The sequence below is a fragment of the Durio zibethinus genome, chromosome 28, assembly GCF_047325235.1.
Source record: "Durio zibethinus cultivar Kanyao isolate XHJ-2024 chromosome 28, ASM4732523v1, whole genome shotgun sequence".
Lineage (NCBI taxonomy): Eukaryota > Viridiplantae > Streptophyta > Magnoliopsida > Malvales > Malvaceae > Durio > Durio zibethinus.
In genome coordinates this window covers 6,067,545-6,090,509 of record NC_143189.1, presented here as the reverse complement: position 1 = coordinate 6,090,509, position 22,965 = coordinate 6,067,545, and the positions used below count along the sequence as shown (strand labels likewise).

Here is a 22,965-nt window from a genome sequence, read left to right as displayed (position 1 = left end):
ACCCAAAAATTTATCTTTTTTCTTCATATCATTTCCAAAATCTTTCATAAACCTAATCTCAACCCCTAGCAACCTAAAATTAAACCCAAAATCTTCAAATATCACCTAGAAACCTCAAATCGATCCTAGAATCTAAAAAACCTAGGACTACCCAGAATACTCAATTCATTCAAATTGACTGTGTCCCCTCTAAAATATCTTCTGCTCTCTTTTGTAATATTATTTCGATTTATAGGCATTTTTAGAACAAATTTAGGAAATGGATATAATTAATTCAGGTTTGAATCTTGAGATTTGATTCTGTCCAAACCTCAGCATATGTTTAAGTTTATTGTTGATTGAAAAATTCATTGATTTCTGATTAACTTTTTGACCAAATTCAATTCTCAATTTTAGTTATTCAATCGGCAGTTAGGAAGAAAAATAAAAAAGAAAAATAAATAATAATAATAATAATAATAATAATAACAATAATAATAATAATATAATACCATATATTATACTAATAACAATAATAGTAAAAATAATAATATAATACTATAACAAAAATGGTTCAATTGACTCCGGACACAAATAGATGTCTACAAATATCTAATAAGATACTAACATATATTAAAAAGTTCAATCAGCACTATATCTTCATTGCCATAATAGCATAAATAAGAAAAAATTCTAAAAATATTTTAAAAAATTCATAAAATTTTTTTAAAAAAATTTTAAAATTTTAAAAATTTTAAAAACTTCAAAAAACTTCAAAACAATTCTAAAAAATTTTAAGCAATTCTTTAAAAATTTATAAAATAATTTTTAATATAAAAATTAAAAAAAAGCTCTAAAAATTTTAAAAAAATTCTAAAATTTTTTAAAATTTCATAAAAAAAAAAACATGTCAAAAAATATTAAATTTAAAAAAAATTCTAAAAATTTTAAAAACTTTACAAAATTCTAAAAAGTTAAAACAATTCTAAAAAAATTTTAAAAATTTTGGAAAAAATTCTACATATAGTATTAAAATTTTAAAATTTATAAAACAATTTTAATTTCAAAAACTATAAAAAATAGTAAAAATTTTTTTAAAAAAATTATAAAATTAAAAAAATTATAAGAATATTTTTTGAATATTAAAAAAAATTTAAATTTTACAAAAAATTCAAAATATTCTAAAAATTTTGAAAATTTTTAAATTTTTTTTAAATTTATAAAAATAAAAATATTGAAATATTTTTATAAATTATAAAAAATATCACAATTTGAAAATTTTTTAAATTCTTCAAATTTGTTAAAAAATAAAAAATAAGAAAATTAATTTTTTTGAAAATTAAATTTTATAAAAAACTAAATTTTTATAATTTTATTAAAAAATTTTAAAATTTTTAAAAAATTTTAAAATTTCCTTAATTATTTTTGAATTTTTTAAAATTTTACAAGTTTTTAGATTTTTTAAAATTTTTTTGAATTTTTTAATATTTTAAAAACTTTTAAACTGTTTAAAATTTTTTAAAAGTTTTAAGAAATTTTTAAATTTTTTTCAGAATTTTTTTATTTTTTTTAATTTTCTATAAAATTTTTAAACTATTTTAGAATTTTTAGAATTTTTGAAAAATAGTTAGAATTTTCTAAAATTTTTTTGAATTTTTTATTTTTTATTTGAAAATTTTGAAATTTTATAGAATTTCATTTTTTTTTAATTTTTTAGACTTTTAAAAATTATTTAATTTTTTAAAATTTTTAAAAAAGTTTTAGAATTTTTTAGAATTTTCTTTTTTATAATAATGTGACAATGATGATTTGGTATTGACTAGAGTTTTATATATATATATATATATATATATTAACAATTTATAAGATATTCATGCTACATTAGTAAAATTAATTAACTACAATAATTTAAGATACTTATGTGATAAAAAATTAAAAATTCAAGTATCAATGTGATAAAAAAAATTTGAAGTATCAATATAATAAAAATTTTAAAATTTAGGGATCAAATATGTATTTAATCTTAAAAATTAAAATATTAAAAATATTTTATATTAATATGTTAATATCTTTAATATATTTTAAAATAAAATTAAATAAAATTATTGTATTAATAAAATAGCTTGATCTAATTGAGCTTAAACTTTAAAAATTATGTTCAAAACTCTTATTGAAGTTAAGCATAACTTGTAGATCTTACATACTGCTTAATTTAAAGATAAGTCTAATTTTTTTATTTTCTCATTTAACAATTTACCCAACGATTTAATTTACGAAAAGATTGTTTCATCATGAGCGCAAAGGAATATATTATCTTTTAAAGTTTAGGATAAAAAAGATACTAACTTCAAATTTTAAGGAAGTACAAGTAGAAGTAATTTACTTTTTTTTTTCTTTATTCCAAGGACAAACTATCGTTACGATTTAACTGACAAATCCTCTCTCTCTCTCTCTCATCAAAAAGCTCAACTCTTTTTGACATGACGTTTACTTCACGTGCTGTCTCCATGTTTTAATACTGTACCCTTAATCATCACCGTAGATTGTGGTATCAGCGGATGCTGATCTGTCATTTTGGCTTCAGTGGGATCTTTATCTTGAAGATTGTGCACAAATCCCGAAGCTTGTTGGTAATGTACGACCCTGAGGATCGTTTGATTACGTGGAACTGGGAACATGTTGAGTTGTTGTAATACCTGATGTACTTGATTGAAACTAAAAAAATAAAAAGGTCAGATTCCTGGTTCGACCCTTTAAGAATATATATGTTTTAAAAAAAATGTTTTGTATTTATTTATATAGATACAGATTGCAAATACGATAAAATTCATATAATATATACGATTGATTTATTTAAATTCGTGATATAATATAAATAATATATTTAATTTAATTTAATTATATGAATATATTTTTAATATATTTGGCATATTTAATATATTTTTTATATTTATTTTAATTTAATATAAATATTTAAAAATTATTTTAATTTTTAATCTTTTAATTATAATACCTAATTAGTTATTTAATTTCATAAAAATTATTTTTTTATGGTACTCATTTAATAATTATTATAAAATTTTTTATATGAATAATATAAATACAATATAAATATTAATATTATTCTTATATATTATTGTTTTATTTTTTAATCTTTACTAATTTATCATTTAAAATTTGATACTAAAAATTAATATAATTTTGAAACATAAATTCAAATTTAAATATATATTAAATGAGTATTAAATTTTTTTTATATTTTTAATATGTAAGTACTTTTTTATATTATTAATATGTCAAATTTATTAATTTGTAAATGATAAATAATTTATAATTATTTATTATTTTAGTTGTGTTCTTCTATATATTTATATTAGTCATAGTTATTTATATATTCATATTGATCGTATTTATTTATGTTTATTTATGTTATTTGTATCGTATTTAAATGAATTAATTAATATATATATTAATTATATCATATCGCATGTAATACGTATATTAAATTTGTCATATTCATATTTAAAATTTAAACACATTTTATAATTTATATTATATTTATATTTTAATAATTTATATTATTATACGTATCAAACATAACATAAAACATGACATAAAAATATTAATTGCCAGATCTACTTTCAATGGCAGTTTTCTTCGTCGCTTTTGTTTAACATTTTTAATCAAATTTTATAAATTAATCGAGATTAATTACATAAATATATATGAGGTAAAATAAATGTCTTTTAATATTTAAAAATAACACATAATCATTTGTGCATTTATTTCGTTATAGGGACTTTAATACGGTTAGCTAATAGGCACATGACATTCACAATAATTTTTTTTTCTTGATTTTTCTTATACTTTTTGTTCACTTTTTATTTATTAAAAAATTGGATAAAAATTCTTTTTTTATTTGAAAACTAAGTTGATCTCACATCCCTACTTTTTAAATATTTTTTCTTAATTTTCTAGCAAAAAACACAAGGGCTAAGTCAAAATTCTAAAACTTATAGCACAAAAAATCATGTAAGTTGAAACTTTAAATTAGGTGTTGACAACCAATATAAGTAAAAAAAACACATTTTGAAAAAGTTTAAATAAGTGCGAAACGAAATTAACCATTGCAATGAAAGTTTGTCAAATTTGGACAAAAACAATTTATTATTCTCTTGCATTTTTAGTTTTGTATATAATTTTAGATTTAATATTACAATCCTTCAGCATGTGAATCTTTTAGTATAAAAATATTTCAAAAGTTACTTTTTTATTTTTGAACTCACGAAATCGGAATCCTATGCACGAGCATTCAAAGTATTTATATAAAAAGCCTTTCCAATCAAATTTTCATTACTTACATAAATTGTTTTTAGTTTGGATCCTTTTTTAAATCTATTGTATAACTTTTTAAATATTAAAATTTCAATTAATTGATTAACACATTAATTTTAATAAATTATCTTTCATTATATTTGAAAAATATCTCAACGGAAAGTTCATTTCCCATGAATCATTTTTAAATGTCTGGTACAACCATGAAACCATACCTCAACTAATAGTACTACGAGAAATGTTAAAAAAAAAAAAAAAAACTATAACACGTCTTAAAATTTAGCAACCATTGTTTTAGCTGTCTGTCATATAACTAAATCCTAATATTATTTTTTTAGTGTTGAGAACGATTTGCTTGATGTACGTTTTAAAAAAATAGATTATTCAATTTCAAATGTGACTAAAATATGTTATCTTTTTATAATCGAACATTTGAAAATAGTGCTAACAAAAGAAAATGGATAAAATTTAATTCTAAAACCTCATTTTCAAGACAAACAAATTAACTTCTTACCCGTTGAGTAAATTAAACTAAGCCAAAAAATAAAGTCTTTAGAAGGCACTCGCTTGACGCGTTCTAACTGCGAGTGGGTTTTGAGTTTTCCAACAATAATTTCTGATAAAGCAGTTAAAAGAAAGAAAGGAAGAAGAAAATATTACGGTTATGAGACAGTAGGTAATAAACTAAAAATAGCGCCGACTAGCCAAGAGGATGGGGCGTTAAATGTCGAACATGTTGGGAGGTCGGAGCTCAAAAGCGTCACCAGCCCAACCCTCTATGGTTTACGACAGGTTGAGAGACAGTGGGCCCCAAGAAAGTGATACTTTATCTGACAGGTGACAATCCAAGTTAAATGGTTGGATTTCGTTTTCCAGCTTATAAGCCCAGACCACCTTCCGACCAGGGCTCAACGCACCCCTACTCATAGTCATATGTTCGAGGTTTAACCGAACCATGTGCCTTGGTTGGTTTAACCTTTAGTAGCAGTCTGCTAGGGTTAAGGTTGTCTCGTATAATAAAAGATATTCTCATATGATTGCCCTTTATTAATTTTTAATTTGAATAGAATATTAAAAATAATAACCCAAATTAAATTCATTTAATAAAAAAAACCAAACATTAAAATACAAAATGAGAAATAAATACATTAAGTCGTCGATTATGTTCTTAGTTGACAATAATCATTAGTGTTTTATTTAATATGTCATAACCACATTACCCTTTTCGAAAGATTGGTTTTCAACTTTATTTGATGATTTATTTTAGTTTCTCAAGACAATTATAAATTTATGAATGCCTTTTTTAAAGTAATTAATTAATTAATTAATTAAAATACAAGTTCTCCAAAATTCTTTTTATATAAAAGGGTTACCGTTTTAGTTAAAAAAAATTTTATATTTTTTTTTGGTAGGAAACAAATTTTAAAAACCATAATTTTTATTTTTAAGTTAACAAGGAGTATTGTTGAATTCACAATCTCCATCAAAAACTTCAAACGAAACTTGTATATTTCTCACCGACCAATGATTTTACAATGAATTCTAAATTGCGGCATATAAGAAAAAAAATTCAAAAAATAATGCATCTAAAAAATAATACACGAGTGAAATTTTCTTCCTTGATCATGATACTTGCATCAAACATCATTTTCAATTGTCCAATTTTTAAAAATATTTTATTACATATTAGGAAAAACGATATTTTATTGTTCACGTGTATAAGGGGAAATTTTTTTATTTAACGCTTTAATATAGTCATTTATGAGTTGAAAACTTTTGGTTAATCAGTCTATATTTTTTTCTCTTTCAATACAATACATTTTCAATGATTTATTGATTTTAATTTCAACTTATGATCCGACGATTTAAAAAAAAAAAGGAGTCTTAAGAAAGAATAATATATTACAAATATTTAAATTTATTAAATATTATTTTATAAATTATTTTATAAATTAATTAAATTAAACATTGGAATTAAAAATGATATCTTTAAAATAGGCTATTAACACCATATAAGTGAAAAAAATCATTGACAATAAAAGTACATTAAAAAACAAATCAACAAATTCTTTATGGGTTGAATTGCAAATAGTCAATCTAGCTATTTCCTGTTTGATTTATGAAGTATTTTATAAATTTTTTTCTTTTATTTTACAAATATATTATTTATTGTTCAAAGAAGAAATTTGCGATTTCTTTTTTTTTTTTTTGGATTATTTTGTTAATTTTCTTGATAATATTACTAAAAAATATTGTTTAAATTAAATAAATGAATATAATATCTAAAAGAAAGAAACATCCGGAATGGTATAAAAATATATTCACAACAAATAAACCATCTATAAAATAGGATTAAAAATAAGATATATAAAAAATTTTACATGTTCTTAGGCTATCTTATAAAAATTTTGATTATTTTTGCAGACAGAAAATGTACAAGTATTTTCTTTTTTTCCTTTTCTAAGGCTCATTTTATTGTTTGAAAAAAATAAAAAAAAATTATCGTGTTTAAATTAAACACGAAAGGACAATATAGTCATGCAGTAAAGTTTGGTTCGTTCGGTGAGCCGCTGAAAGAATGTTTGACCATTTGGAGAGGAGAAGAGTTTTTTTAGTGACGATTATTTTAGAATGATTTTTTTACTTAATAAGCATTACCGTGAAAAAAAAATTGTAGGCATTGAAGTTTAAATTTATTAAAAATTACTTTTTAAAAATAAATACATAAGTTAATTAAATTAAAGTTTTAATTATTACTATGATTAACCAGTAGGGATTTTTTTTTATTTTTTATTTTAAATTTTTATTAAAAAAATAAAAAATCTCATATGCAAAAAGCAACAAAAAAATTGCCTCCCTTAAACCTGGCTATGATCACAGTTTTAGTTCAAAGAACTGTGTCAGTTCTGTTTGTGTTCAACACAAATCTCAAGATAGAAAAAGAACAGCAAATTTTAGTGAATGGAGCTCATAGGGGCTCATTGCATAAGATTCTACCGTGGGGCACCAAATTTTGTAATAATCAAACACATTTTTATGTAATCTATGCCATATATTTCTTTTCTTAAAACCCTGTATGGGTTTTGGGGTCCGGGAATAAGTGGACGGTAGCAAGAGAAAGAGAGAGAGACCACACAGGCGCTGGTATCTGCATGATTTTATTGCACCAAAGCCGCCGTCCCGGCGCAAAATGGATCATGCAAATCTCTTTCTCTCTTTAATTTCCTCTGAAATAAGGAGAAATAAATAGTAGCAACAAATCACATCCCATCCGTCAGTTTTCTTGACCTCCTCAAAAGCAACTCCTGTTTTAAATTAAGCCTCAAGTCTCTCTTTTTAACCAATTCAACTTAATTAACGTTCAATTAATTACTCTTTTCGATCTCTAATATTTTTGGGGGAAAAAGTGCACATGATTTGTCTTTGTTATCCAACTAGAGCTGTAATTCTAAGGACCCCAGTCCTCCAACAAAAGCATAAAGTAAATACCATATTATCATTCCCTTGAGTTTGTAGCTAAATGAGCTTTAAAGTGAGAAAATGAACTCAAAGTACTGGCTTACATTTTAAGCATATGGGTGTTTATTTTGTTGGTTTCCTTGTCTTTACCCTCTCCCAGGACAAGACTCTAATAAAGGGGGGATGTTTGGGGTATTGTGCTAATGAGGCTGAAGTTTTGTTTGTAAAAACTTGTTACGGAGAGAAAGGAAGAGTTACAAGAGTATGTTTTGGACGTCAGCAACAGCACGCTTTGCTTCCTGAGCTGAACAAAACCTATCGTTATATAGGCAGCTGTAGTTGCGTGAGTTATGTTCCAATTCCTGTTTCCTGTTTTTGGGTATTGAGTAAAGGGAATCTCCCCTGGTTTTATCATCTCTTCTGTTTTTATGCTTCCCCTCCCCTTGTTCACCGCATCTAAAAAAATCATCTTCCCATATATGTCGAGTCCTACACAGAGAGAGAAAGAAAAATAGAAACCAAGAACCCACCAAGGCGTGCAAAAAAAAAAAAAAAAGGAAAAACCGGAAAGCTAGATAAGAACCCACCCCTCTGATCATAGTCCTCTCTCTCTCTCTCTCTCTCTCTCTCTCTCTCTCTCCCTTTGAGATGTTAAAGACACTTTGTTCTTTTATCGGGTTTCCTTTTAAAGGGTACTTTTTTTTATTTTGCGTTTTTGGTCTGGCTTTTCCAGTTTAAAGGTGCTGGTTTGAAGGAATTGAATGGTTGAGGCTCTCTTAGCTGGACAGTTCTTGCGTTTTTAGCTAAAATCTTCGAAGTTCTATCACTTCTTCCTATCAAGGTTTTTCATAGCCAAGGGAAGCATTGTTGATTTCATGATGTGGGTCTTCATTGTTTTGAGCTTTGGTTGAGTTACTCCTTTTAAGGTATAGGGCAAGTTTCTTTGTATTTCGTTAGTTATGGACTATGTGTCTAAGCATTTGCATGGTTTTATGTCGTTCTTATTTGTTCTCTAGTTTGTTTTTGTGATACTTAAGCTTCTAAACCTGCAGCACTTTATTTTTTCAGTTTGTTGCTGGTTCTTGGTCTCAAAGTTAAAGAAAAAAAAGGTGATCTTTTTGGGTTTGTTGGATATCTGTTCCATCAGTTAAGGGTATGGAGAGCGGTTGCTCAAAGAATGGTGAAGCATGTCCTCAACTTCTATATTTGATTCCTCAAGGAAGAAAGTGGCATGTGAAGGGGGAAGATGAGATAAGGCATGGATCCTCAGAGGAGAAGAAGCTAGAACTGAGGCTTGGTCCCCCAGGTGAAGATAACTGGTCCTTCAAAGACGCCACCAAAAACAACAACCGAGAGAGAGATGAGTCTTTACTCTCACTTGGGTACTCCTCTTCAATGAAGAGCAATGGAAAACAGACACATCAGTTTCCATCTACTGAAGACCAGCCGGCTGGGTCAGTTTTGTCCACTCCATGGGCCAAAAACCTCCAGCATAACCATCAACAGCAGATAAAGCCTCCTTCATTTCTTCAGTTCCCATCAACAGCCCCACAGAGCTTGCCTGTTATAGCAAAGGAATCGTCACAGCCCTGTTGCACTAAAGTGGTAGACTTGCAGAATGCAGAGAGAAAAGCATTTTCACCTCCTGCAAATACAGCTGTGCCCCCCAACAGTTCTCAGAAAAGGTACTCCAGCTTTTTACATCTCTCTCTCTCTCTCTCTCTCTCTCTCTCTCTCTCTCTCTCTTTAATTTATATATTTTTACTTTTTAAAATCTCTTTTGACAGAGGATATTCACTCACAAGTCACAAGTTTACCTTACTTGATGTTGTGTGGTCCATGCATGCTTGTTGTTTCATTTCTTTATGTTTCTCATGTTACATGAAATCTCAATTTATCTTTCATATGTATCTGAATATTTCGTAGTTTTAATGCAAAATCTTACTGTTCTCCCTCAGATGTTTTAATTGTTTTTTTTTTCTACATGATTTATTGATCTGCTCATTATGATAGCTCCTGTCCTGTTTTGGTAGTAAATGGTTAACCCATATCTTTCTTCTTAGATAAACAAGTTTTACTTGTTGTCTACAGTTTCCTCTCCCATGGTATTATTGTATTGATCCTATCTCTTATGTTTATATATTGTTCAGCATAGGATCTCTTATGTTTATATTTTTGGTAGACGTTTTTTCTCTCAAGACTCGTAGGCATCTAATTTGGTTTATGCGGCTTATAGTTGTAGCTATATCTTTTTCTGAATGATCAGGTAAATAACCCATGTTCATATTCATCTCTATTATTCAGCCTTGAATTAACTGTGATGTTTTTATTGTCTAATTCCATGGTTACGATCATGGGGAACAGAAGTGCTCCTGGTCCAGTTGTGGGTTGGCCTCCAATTCGTTCTTTTAGGAAAAATCTTGCAGGCAGCAGCTCTTCAAAACTAGCTTCTGAATCACGAAGTGTGGTCCCTCACAAGGTTGTGAATGAAAAAGCAGCAGCTGAACCTAGTGGAAAAAGCCTATTTGTGAAAATCAACATGGATGGAGTTCCAATTGGCAGGAAAGTGGATCTCAAAGCCTGTGACAGCTATGAAAAACTGTCGACTGCTGTTGATGAGCTCTTCAGAGGCCTCCTTGCTGGTAAATTTATTGTACTATTATTTTCAATTCAATGGATATATAATAACTGAGATAAAATCAAGCCTTGGCAATTATTTTCACATGGTTTAGCTAAATTTGATTTGATAGTCATGTCCATTAGCCATTATGGAAGTTTGTTTCATTCATCATTTAATATGTATCTACATTATCAACATATCTTGTGTTTGACAGCCCCATCATTTGTTCAGTGTATTAGAAATTTTTGTATTGCATCTGGTTACTATATGAGCTATCAGTTCACATCAGTGTTAGTTTTCAACTGTTAAGAGGAATTTTATTTTGCATATTTCAAGGGAAAAATTTTGGACTCGTTTGCTTGTTCTTATTGCAATTAAGCTCTTAGGTTATATTAATGTGATCCAAATTGACGGACATGGTTATCTCATCTGTTTGTCTCTTTCTTTGATCCGTGTAGCTCAAAAAGATTCCTCTGCTGGTGGAATAGTGAACAAGCAAGAGGAAGAGAAAGTGATTACAGGCGTATTGGACGGAAGGGGGGAATATACACTTGTTTACGAGGATAACGAAGGAGACAGGATGCTTGTTGGGGATGTCCCATGGCAGTAAGCATCTAATCACAGTGTGTCTGATGCAATTTGAGATTATACCATACCTTATTATATTCCCAAAATGATTGAGCCTATAGCGTAATACCATTTTATTTTATTTTTTGTCTATTAGTTTTTCCAGGAAAACAGCCTTAGATTCCTAATATCTTACCGATAGTCTGTCATACTCTTTGTTAATGTATGCACTACCAAAATACGACAAAAACTGGTTTGTCTGATTGCAGTTGTTTAATAGTATGTTGTACCATACATGAATAAATTTGTTATGTCTGGATTTTAAATTGGCTTTGCAGCATGTTTGTATCAACAGTGAAGAGGCTGCGCGTGTTGAAGAGCTCCGAACTATCTGCACTTAGCCGTGAGTGTTGGTTTATTATGGAAAAAAACTAATGATTACTGTTTGTTTTTCCTTTCATGATAAGAAATTGATCGTTGTTCCTTTACAGTTGGGAGCAGCAGTCAGGGAAAGACATCGGCTTGACTCTGCCTCGAAAACTAGAGTTTTCCTCTGAAGATTCTCCACCAAAGTTTGAAGAAAGAGACTAATAATTATGTTCACGTTTTGACATTTTGCTCCCCTATTTTGTACGAACTGGTTGCACTAAGAGTATATATATAAGTTTTAAGTAGTTTTTTATGTAAATTTTGACTTCTTCACCTTTGTTTAACATGCTTTTTTATTTTCCCCTACATAAATGCCATTTGGAACAATGCGTAAATAATAAGCAAAATCTTGAGTTCGATGTGTAACCTTTCGTGTTATATGCTTTGTATTAACAACCCATTTCGGAATGGTTAAAGTCCCAACATTTTTCTTTTGCTTTGATTCCATTGATGCTCGCTGCGACCGAGTAGTACTCTACTCAAAATTCAAACTGTGCTTTTGGCTTTGGATTTACTTGTTGGTCAAAAGGACAACCCCATACCTTACTCTATCCCTTTTGGTCTCATTGGCGCATGGGTTTTGACCAATGTTCCATCAACAACCAAACTTGTTAAGCACTGGTCAACGAAACATGGTTTAGACTGTCTGGTTTGGTTTGGGTATTAAAGTCTAGGGGCGGTGTCAAGCTCAATGAACTTCGAAGGGCACAAGAAACTTTTAGAAAAGAGAGGAAGTAGCTTAAAAAAAAAAGGTTTAGAGGGGCGGATTGAGGGGTCATTATCAACGGAGCTGCCTAACTTTGGGCCCAAAAATAACACTGGTCTAAGTATAATTCCTTTGGAGACGTGTCACGAGTGGGAATGTGAGAGGGTGTCAAACACACGCTCGCAGTTGCCGGCACTTATCAGGGCGTTTGCTTGGTCATTGGCCTTTGCCTTATCTGCCAGAGAGGGTTTGGTTGGTTGGAACACGTGTGCTTGTTGACCAATAAATGGACATGTCTTTTAACTTGTAAGTTTAGCTTGTATGACTTTGTTCATATGTTTGTAGGTTTAAGCTTTATAGGGTTTTTTTTTTTAATTTTTTATTCATAAAATACTAGTTTTTGATTACATATTTTCCTTTGTGCACAAATCATTCATTCAACTAATCTCGACAAGTCTGCATTGTCTCGGCGGATTTTATTGTAAAGAAACATCTTTCCTTTTAAAAAAATTTATTATACAAGTATACTATTGCAAAATGTCAAAAGTACTGGTGACACCTTATGCTACCATTTATGTTGCTTTCCATATTCCTAGTCCAAGAATTCCATTATAAATCCATTTTTATGGTAATATAGTTAGGGGGGTTTTCAAATTTTGTCTAACTTAATCTTATGATTTTAAGAATGTAACCATCTTCATTGATTCCATTTGGTGAATTTAAAATTTTATTTTTAAAATATTTTTTATAATGATTAAATCTTGGATGAGAAAAATAGTTTTTTTTAATCAATTAGATTAATTTTTTGAAGTCGTTATATTATCCTTTAATAAAATTTTGATAGTTGAAAATGAAAATTAAGACGCGAAAATTACATTGAGAAATCAATATAGCCGAGAAAGCTTGTCCAAGAAAACAGTGTTGCAATCTAGAGATGGAAGAACACAATAAGAACGACAGGAACAAAAGGAAACTTGAAAAGGAGATTATGATGATGATGATTATGACAATGGGTAGGGTATTCATTTGAATCTCATTATTTATCAAGATATTCTAATCTGATAATTATTTGAATTTTTTTTATTTTTTATTCTAATCATATTATGTAATATAAAAAATACCATTAATTATTCGAATTTATTAAATATTTGTTTATTAAGTCAAAATTTAACTCTCAAATTTAAATTAAAAACAATTTAATGCTTATTATTAAAAAAATAAATTTATTAATTAAAATTAACTCATAAAAATAAATTATAATTAAAACATTTAATGAATTAATTTAATTAAATATTATACTAATAATAAACATTTTATAAATAAAAATATATAAAATATTAAAAAAATATTATTTATAAATATAATTCGAATAACGGGTATCCTAAAGGTACTACTCGATCCCTATCCCAACTCGTGACCGGTAATAATTTTATTACCTAACCGTTGGTAAAATTCTCTTGGAATCGAAATCAAAATCTCTTACCATTCCAAAATTCCTGACATTGAATCTTCGGTTTTCAGATTGAATTAGGGAGATTGAGATTGATTGTCCAAGTTAAGTTCCTTTGAGTATGCAAATCTCAGTTCATGCTCAAAACTTGCAAGAAGTTAAAGTCGATTTAGAGACTGATCAAAAACCTTACCACACTGATTGGTTCCTTCAATTGAAAGAATTTGTTCGAACGTTGGGCAAAATACAGCTTTGATCCTTTGCACTGCAGTTCCTTCAGTACAATTTCAAAGCAATTAGACTCTTCAGATAATCTTTTGCAACTTCATTTTTTTCTTAGTAATACAGTATGTAGCAGGCCAATTGAAATGAAAAGCGATTCATCCAGGGCCTCAATATACTTCGTCAAGCAATTTTATCCTTCGCAAAATGTACAGACATAGATACGGTTGGACGCTGCATGATACATAGCCACAATCACATAGAAGATAATCAAATTATCAGTGAGCCGAATGCGAGAAATATAAAAGGGTTGGCAGTTATTTTAATGCCTAAGAAGTAAGCACCAGAAGGAAAGAAAAACAATGAACAGAATCACAGGCCGAAGCGGAAGAATTCACGCTTCCAGGTTCTGATTTTATACATTTAATTCACCTCATCACGTACTCTGCAGGCAATTATTTAAGATTTTTTACTATAAAAGCCCTAGACTCTTTAATTTTGGTGACTAAAATTCAAATCCTGACAATTTCAAAACCAAAAAATAAAAAAGAGAAAGGAATAAAATGCTAATCCTCCAGGTTAAAAAAGAAAATCTGTGGATAACACTTTGCCAAGATCTGTCACAAGTAACTTCAAAAGAATGATTGAACCAGTTCTCACTGCTCTCAGGATTCATCCACTTCAAGATACTGTGAATGGGAAGCAGCAAGGAGAGCAGCTCCAATGCCAGATCCATCATTCGAATGCTCAACTACAATGGTTTCAGATACCTCTTCTCCCAGCAATTCGTTTAGGCTGTTCTCCAGGGACTTGCGGTATTCGGTATAGTGCTCATATAGTCCACCATCCATAGCTATTACTTTTCTTTGTTTCTCCCCTTCCTTGATTGTGTCTCTTCCCATTTTTTTCAGAATGCCTAGTATCCCAGCAGCTGAAAGACGTGCCCCACGTGTGGCAACAATGTCGCAAAGCTCAACAATTACTTTTCTCATCTTCAGGAAGGTATTTGATATCTGAAATAGAAAAAATGTAAACAGGCTTAAAACACACAACACAAAGTTGCCTTGTACTTCAGCGCCAGTAGACTAGTAGCCAGTATTTCACCTTTAATCCATTAAGGCCAAGACAAGATACTGAACATAGACAACAATAATTCAATAATCACAATTTAAGAGTGTTAACCAGCTTCCAAAGTTGCAAGTAAAACATACTCTCTGCACTTCTCAGCTAAAACAAGCTTCAAGTCAGTATTTTCGTTTTTCTTTTTTTTTTTTTTTGATATATTAAGCTAGTGATTTTATGGAAGTTTTTCCTAGGTATTGAACTGTCCTGCTCTTAGTCAATTTTGAAGTGATTCCAATGAAATTAAAAAATTGAAATAGGATCCTGTATATTGGGATCAACCAACATTATGCAAAACTAAAAATTCACAGAGATTTTGGAGTTCCATCAGAGATATGGAGGTCAAAAAGTAATTCAGGCCAAGAAAAATTGTGAAATAACCAAGTTTTGATGATCAAGAGCAACATGTGGAGAACTTTCTCAAGATTAAAATATACCTCAAGAATATCTTTCAATTTATTGGCTACTATTTTGAGGTCAGGGGAAGTGTCCTGATGCATTGCTGACATGACAGGTGTCCTGCATGTTAACAAAGCTCAAATATTACTACTCTGCAGATCTTGAACACAATACAAAAGTGCATCTTTCAGTATAGAAAAGGCAATAACAACTAATAAATCCACACTGCCAAAGAAAGTAACAAAAGTAAACAACAACCACTGGCAGTTATTGACTGCTCTATGCAGTAATAATCAATACTAAAAATGACACTGGATACAACAAACTATCTATAAGAAACACTTCATATGAAGACAATGGAGGCAAGTGCCCAACGTAACAGCTGGCCACAAAGTAGGCTCTTTGCACACATGAGCCAATATAAATTATACATGCTTTGCATAGTATGGATAACCTTTTGAAATCATTGATGAATAATGACGACTAATATGATATATTAGATGATTGGAAAAAAAATCCTTAAACTAAGGTATTAGCTTCTAGGTAAATGTATTGAATGGAGATTGGAGAAGCATAGATATGATGTCAGAGAAAACGTTACCAGACCATTTACAAGTTATAAGGATAAATTAGACTCAATCCCAAATATAGAGACAATGGAAATGATAATACAAAGCACCCACTATTTCTCTCATGCCATAGAGCAGACTTCTAATGATGGTTAATCCATATTTCTCAACCTTTTCACTTCTATAACTTGAGTCAATTCAACAGTTTCAATAAATAAAGAATCATCTTTCGCTCAAAGAAGAGAACTTTCATATTTAAACACATTATAGAAAGAGAATTTTCATATTGATTTCTTTAAGCAAAATTACCATAGGAACCATCCTCCAAAAATTGTCTCCATTTGCAATTTTTTCTATCGATAGGGTAAAATGAAATCAGATGTGTCTCTTGGGATAAAAGACTGGAGACCGGCAATCCTAAGTTTTAGCTATAGTGCGCTCCTTTTGCTGCCTATGAAAAATTTTGACCAGTGGACAGTGTAATTGAAAATTTTCCAACAATAAGTATTTGAAGCTAAATAGCATTGAACAGATACTTCTTTGCAAAGATACTCCTCCAATTCCCTTTTCTCAGCCACAGCATCTCAGTGCAACTGCTGATAAAGCAGAAAGATAACTGTCTAACCATATCCTCAGCATAGTACCACCTGTCTAACCACCTTTGCATTGGATACTCCAGCAGCAGCAATTAAAAATTTGTGCATTAGATTGTGTCACACGAAACATAATTTGGGTATATATGAATTCAAGAAATAAGCACAGAACCAGTGAAAGAAATATCATCTCCTAGGAAGGAATACAACTTTATTTGAAGTCTGAAGGTGTTATGCAAAACCTTACATAGACTGACTCAAAGTTAATAGTTCTTTGAATATAGAAAAACCCAACCTAGCCAGATCACTTCCAAGTTCAAATTCTTCTCATAATCTCACGCAAAATAAGTTTTCTACGAATGACATTTCTTAGCAAGCACAAACAAAATGTTCAATACCAGTTTTCTCATTTCAAACACAGTGAAAATGAAAATGATTAGCATACAGCATTATAGATAAAAATGTTAACCAATTTACAGAAATTAGAGTGTAGTTGACGAAAAATAACTGGAATCAAACAAAAAGAAATACCGAGAGCAAAGAAAAATTAAAAAGGATACAGATCTGTAAATAGCCTGAGGAAATTACCTCAATACAAATGGCACTTTAAGTTTTGGTGGAACAGTGTCACCAAAGAATGCAGCTTCCTCAGCCATCCTACACAGAACTCGGCGGACAATTTCTCCCAAATACATACCAGATATTACCTTCTCATAAATCTGTGGCAAATCAAAAGAATATAAGATGAACAAATTATGTTTAAGAGAAGTAAGCTAAAGGAACCAGAACAATACAAAATTGTGCACTTACCTGTTCACCGGGGTTTAAACTCTCAGCATCTAGTGCATGGTCATACTCTGTTAATGGAAGATGTGATGACCTAAAGTTACCCCATTCCATATTGATAACCTTCAGCCATTATCAACAGCAACTTTAGTGTTCATACAACCTAATTAAACAGTTCTATTCCAAACTTACATGGATACCATCATTCATTTTAATTGGGACATCAAGAAAGAAAAGAAACAGTCTCAAAGCTATAGAAAGTTACAAATAGCAATTAAAGAATGGCTAACCATCTGTCCTGATTTGGGTAGTAGACCATGCCATTTTGGTATTGCCTGTGCACGTTCCACATATGCTGCATTTGATCCAGTACCAAGGATCACAGCAGCAATAACATCATTGTTGGTATACCTACCTCCAGCTAGTGTTCCAACGGTGTCATTGACCTGGTGTCAAAGATGTTGCAGTAAGACGCTAGGAGAAAAGAATAACCATAATGATAAGCAAGATAATTATTCTGTATCAGGTTCACAGCTCAAATTCAAGTATATAAAGGTCCTATAACCAAAAGAAAATCCATAACCGAACCCTACCAAAGCTGAAACACGCATGTCAAGGCCTTGTCTTTCCATGGCTTTTGTCAATTCTACTACCACATCTTGGCCAACCTGTTAATCCATCAGCCAAGAGTGATAAAGAAATATAAGTTGAGGATCAAAATGCAAATTTTATGAGAAGTTGCACTAATCAATTACACAAAGAACCAAAAGAGCTAGGGTCGGAGCGAGGAGTTTTTTCCAGAGGACCCAAATTAAATTTCACATAAATAAATAATGGAATATTTCCAACTTGAAGGATGCAATATATACTTGACTTCTTTCTAACTAAACAATATCAATCTCTTTATATTCAATGTTTTGAACCTTTATAGAATGAACTTCGGGATTTGAACTTTCAATATTATGGATAGATGACGATGGTCCATGTTCAATGCCTTTTAAAAAAAAAAAAATGCATCAATTGTTGATCTCTTGGACATATTGGTTATAATTCAAAATTTTAATTAAAAGTTAAAATAGCAAATACATTAATAATACAATGTTCAAAGCATAATACATAAATATAAACCAATAAAGATGATTAAATATATGAATAAAAAATAAGATATATAATGAATAATAAATAAAAAATAATTGATTATACGCCTTCAATTATAACTATATATATATATATATTAAAATAATAAATATTAACACTTTCATGATAAAAAAAAAATTTGATGCAAATTTTCTTTTTCTTTAAACCATTCAAAAAAAAAAAAAAGAAGAAACATATAATATATAAAGCCTTCTAATCTTTGTTTTTGATGCTTTGAAAATAGAAATATCTTTCCAGTGTTAAACAATTAAAGTTTAAAAGACAAAAGAAATGAAGTGTTGATGTTGTCCATATTGTGAGTTAGAGAGTGGAAGGAAGTAACTCAAAAAGTTAAAAAATATTGTAATAAATAATTATGTGTTAGGTTTTATCTAATGGACTATTACTAAAATAGTTAAAGGTTCAAAAATATAAAAAATGAAATAAAAGCCAAGGAAAGAGGAAAGCCCAAAAATGTTCCATAAAACTCGTAAGGATCAAGAGGGGCCGATCGATAAAAATTAAACAAGTATTTGCAGACCCATAACTATTATGTATGCATGTACTGTAGGTTTTCAAAAAGCCAGAGGGGGCCATGGCCCCCTTCCCCCCCCCCCCCCGGGGCAGGGGTTCTGTCCCTGCAAAGAGCAGTGATGTGCATTGAAGCGGTATAAATGAAATCTTAAAAAGTTTTCTTCATAAATTATTGCCTTTGTTAAACTAATGTCTAGGGGGAATATATGGGTCGAATTTATATGTAGCTTAAAATTTGAGAAAGATTAATGCATAATAAGTATGAAAAGGGAATCTGAGCAATTAACACTTACTGTTTCATCTATAGAGAAGCCTTTTGTCCACCTAAGAAGGGTTCCAGAAGCAATGGATGATTGCATCACAGGGAATGAGAAGGTAAAACCAAGCTCCCTCTGCCTACCAGGAGTTAGTTGAAAATCCGTCCCTTCTCGAGATACAAATTTTGCAAGTTCTGCAGCAATATAGTCAAATAGTGCCTGGAATCAAAGATCACCAGCCAAACATTAGAGACTTTACGGCTCAACTAGTTTCCCGTCTTCACTTGAAAAGCAGCACTTACATCTGACGTCCCTGTCATCAAACTCGGAGGAATAGACACCTCCTCAAACTGTTGATTGACAATACCACTATCCTTTCCTCCCAATTGCACTCGTAGCACACGGAAGTTAGTTCCACCAAGGTCCAATGCATAAAATAATCCCTTCTCATTCCTAATTTAGGAAAAGAAAGAAAAAAAAAATTACAATCTTATCAACTAAAATCTCAAATGGACCACCTAACATATGAGAATCAAATAAAAAAAAGTAAGAAAAAATAGTACATTATCATGTCACCCATCCACCCCAACCATGTAGAGAAGAATCTTCAAAGTGGATCAGATGGAACATAAATTTCTAGATGTGCACATATGTAGAGAAACCCACATAAACTCAAGCAAGTGTCAATAAACTTAATCTCACATAAACAATCTCAAACAATAGACAGCCTCATATTAACTGATTCAAAACATATGTTAGACAAAAAATCCACCTAAGACTTAGCTGTAGCTGATCCAAAATACCCAGACATACATACATAGACACATAATATTTGCAATATATGAATGAACATTGATCTTTAATTCATGGTAGAAAGTGACAAAACACCGACATAAAATCCAATCAAAACGGATCAAATAAATACATAATTATACATGTTTAAAGACGAAGGAAAGAAAGTGAAATACCCAGTAGGCAAATTGTCAACATAGCTGATGAGCATCTTGAGTTTGCTGCCACCTTCAGAGGCAAGACCAGCATGCATCTCTACAGTCATGGCATCAGCCACTTGCCTCAGCTTCGAAATCGGGGTCCCACACTTTTCTTCAAACTGTTTTACTATCTCCATTGCTTTGATCCACCTCCCTGACATCTTCATTTTCCGATGAACCACCACTGCTGCTGCAGCTGCTACCGCTACCCCACATACCACCGCCATCCCAACTGCCACCTTCCCCATTTTCCCACCTCAAAAATGTGATTTTTTTTTGTTTGTAATCCAAAAAAAGAGGAAAAAGAAAAGATCTTGCAAAATAAAAGGAACCCCTTTTTTGGTGATCTAATAACAAATGGGAATTTGAAGTTATGTGATTTAAATCAGAGAATGGTTGTTGAAAATAGATTAGAGTTTCGTGCGAGCAAAAAATAAACCAAATCAAAAGTAAACAAACAGCAAAGATCTTGCTTTGGCTTAGGGAGAGAGAGCCCATAAAAGAGGAAATGGTGTCAATCTTGGTAAGTGTTATTTGTTTGCTTTTTGTTTGTAACCTTTTTATTGCTTTTATATCTGTGGTATGGTGCTTCACTCAGGTGAAGAATAGAGCTCTTGTTGCACCAATAACTTTGAAAAATAAAACTTCACCCGTAACAATTGCAACCAAAAAACAAAAATCACCAATGACGCTGTAAATTTTAGCATGAGGTCATGAGTAAACGTACACGTGTCTACTTGCTAATGTCGCCGTAAGAAAGGGTGAAGTTTAATGTTTTTTTTTTTAAAAAAAAATTTTTGAGAGTAGATAAATTATTTAATTTCTTAAATTAAGATAATATGTGTTATATTTAATAATTTAAGATAAATAATTATAAGTTGTGTATTTTAAATGACTCTAATAAGTGATCATCGATAAGATTCGAATTCAATACCTCTCATCGAAAAAAAATAAATTTTAACCGATTAAATCAATCACTTATTAATTTAATTATCATTAATATTGATGTTCAACTTCACCTGCGTTGTATATATTTATATACAAAAAATTAATTATAAAAATATATACTAAATAAAATAAGTGATCGTAACATTTGAAATATAAATATATTATTTTTGTAATTTTTATTTATTATATTTTCTTTTTACTATTTTTTTATGTTGACAATTTGTCTATTTTATTTGATAGCAAGTAAAATATTTTTAAATTCTCTTAACATAAATGAAATTTTAAAAATATCTCTTGTCATTTGAAATTTTTAAAAAATTATGTCATCTAATTTGTATTTATTTAATATTTAATATTTAATATTTTTATCTTATTTTATTATTTTTTAAATTAATCAAATGTTGGAATAATTATTAGGTCTCTTCTAATTGTATTATTCCTCATTTTAATTTTTTTTCTTGAAAAGTATTGCTACAAATTTCCTAAAATTTCTACTATTAAGAAAATTTCAACAAACGTATTATATGATTATTATTATTTTTTAATTTTCACTTTCTTTTAGTAAATCCAATAAAAATTTTAATTTACATTAAAAGATTCAATAAAATATAATGAATAATAATAATTAAATTAAATGGCTAAAGATTATATATTTAAAGTCTTTAAAAATACGAATATAATCCATTAGGCTTGATCACTTCTATTGGGTATAGACAGAAAAATCTTGATTAAGCTTAGACTTAATCCATTTTCTCTTTTTTTTTTTTTTCATTTTGTTTTTCTACATCAAAATTACCTCGATTTAAGGGTCTCTCAAGTGGTAAGAAAAAAGAAACATGTAATTGGATATTTTAATCAGATAATTTGAGGTTACGAAGATAAAATTATCCCTTAATAATAAGTGACATGTAGCGTTCTTGTTCAATTAATCAGTAAAAATATTAAATTTTTTTAATAGAATGAATTTTATAAAATTGAAATTCAAGTAAGCCAAACTAAAAATAAAAGCAAGTAAGGCAACTTTCTAAAATAAAAAAAGGCCCAAAAGGTAATAATCCTTTTATTTGGGCCAAAGAGTAAATTAGTCTTAAATCCAACTATATTTCAAGCTAGTTGAAATAAAAAGAGAAGGAACATTGAAAGCACTATCCTTTTTTATTCTCATTTTGCCTTCTGCTGAACAAACATATCATGTTTTGGACCTTTGAGCTAGTTCCTCTTTGCTCACACCAATCCCCTTTCTAAAACCTATAAACGTCTTGACCTCTAATCACCATTGCTGCCATCATGAGTCTCTAATGGTTGTTTTTTTATCATTCTTTATTTGTTCTCTCCTTTTCTTTACTTTGTTTTCCTACCTTTCACTAAAAATTCCTCATTTTGTAAAAAAAAAAAAAATCATAATTCTCATTACTATCCTACTTCCATAAGTCATTACTGGCGGTAATTTATCTTCGTATTGTTGTCTTATGTTTTGTATTTTGTTTCATGTTCTTTATTTTTTTTCTTTTTTTTTTTCAAAAAATAAAAATATGTTAAAAAACTTTAAATCTAAGTTTTTTATTTTTTTACTTTTGATTTTTAGTGTTTATTGGTTGATTGTGTTGGTGGTGGCTTGTTGCTTGTAATAATGAAAATTTTTAAATTTAAAAAAAATTTAAAATATTTTTAATCTAAGAATTTTTTAGGATTTTTTTTTGTTTTATTGTTAGTTTTATTGACTAATTTTGTTGATACTGGATTGTGTTGCTTAAATTTTTTGAAAATTAATTTTTGGATTAAAAAATCTAGATCCTTCTTTTTATTATTTCGGACACATGATTTTACCAAATATATATATATATATATATTTTTTTGATAT

The 22,965-nt window shown here is 29.3% G+C and overlaps 2 protein-coding genes across 4 annotated transcripts; one reads left to right on the top strand and one right to left on the bottom strand.

Annotated features, from left to right (window-relative positions):
• The first annotated feature begins 7,936 nt into the window (after window positions 1-7,936).
• Window positions 7,937-11,648, top strand: LOC111281122 (auxin-responsive protein IAA26-like). Of its 3 annotated transcripts, XR_016335094.1 has the most exons (7): window positions 7,976-8,699; window positions 8,842-9,458; window positions 10,138-10,415; window positions 10,852-10,999; window positions 11,118-11,183; window positions 11,299-11,363; window positions 11,452-11,648. XR_016335094.1 is itself a non-coding variant. In XM_022868748.2 (6 exons), the coding sequence occupies exons 2-6, from the start codon at window positions 8,929-8,931 to the stop codon at window positions 11,484-11,486; spliced, it is 1,056 nt and encodes a 351-aa protein (XP_022724483.2). In that variant the 5' UTR covers window positions 7,937-8,699; window positions 8,842-8,928; the 3' UTR covers window positions 11,487-11,648. The 3 variants fall into 3 exon arrangements, 2 of the variants coding, with proteins under 2 accessions (XP_022724483.2, XP_089613321.1); XM_022868748.2 differs by lacking the exon at window positions 11,118-11,183 and having other exon boundaries at window positions 7,937-8,699; XM_089757195.1 differs by lacking the exon at window positions 11,118-11,183 and having other exon boundaries at window positions 7,981-8,699; window positions 8,826-9,458.
• Window positions 11,649-14,067: 2,419 nt separating this feature from the next.
• On the bottom strand, window positions 14,068-20,696 carry LOC111281155 (hexokinase-1-like). Its single transcript, XM_022868792.2, has 9 exons — window positions 20,133-20,696; window positions 19,467-19,617; window positions 19,201-19,383; window positions 17,830-17,904; window positions 17,527-17,682; window positions 17,261-17,359; window positions 17,039-17,169; window positions 15,327-15,408; window positions 14,068-14,780 (listed from the first exon to the last, which is right to left on the bottom strand). Exons 1-9 carry the CDS (start codon window positions 20,402-20,404, stop codon window positions 14,433-14,435), a joined length of 1,497 nt encoding a protein of 498 aa, XP_022724527.2. The 5' UTR covers window positions 20,405-20,696; the 3' UTR covers window positions 14,068-14,432.
• Window positions 20,697-22,965: the final 2,269 nt, after the last annotated feature.

Bases quoted from the DNA above. Each gene is read 5' to 3' on its own strand.
- LOC111281122 (XM_022868748.2), top strand. From the start codon at position 8,929: ATGGAGAGCGGTTGCTCAAAGAATGGTGAAGCATGTCCTCAACTTCTA. The intron at 9,459-10,137 runs GTACTCCAGCTT...CATGGGGAACAG, and splicing joins CCCAACAGTTCTCAGAAAAG to AAGTGCTCCTGGTCCAGTTG. The intron at 11,000-11,298 runs GTAAGCATCTAA...TTGGCTTTGCAG, and splicing joins GTTGGGGATGTCCCATGGCA to CATGTTTGTATCAACAGTGA.
- LOC111281155 (XM_022868792.2), bottom strand. From the start codon at position 20,404: ATGGGGAAGGTGGCAGTTGGGATGGCGGTGGTATGTGGGGTAGCGGTA. The intron at 19,618-20,132 runs GTATTTCACTTT...TTCCTAAATTAG, and splicing joins GTTGACAATTTGCCTACTGG to GAATGAGAAGGGATTATTTT. The intron at 15,409-17,038 runs GTAATTTCCTCA...GTTAACATGCAG, and splicing joins AAAGTGCCATTTGTATTGAG to GACACCTGTCATGTCAGCAA.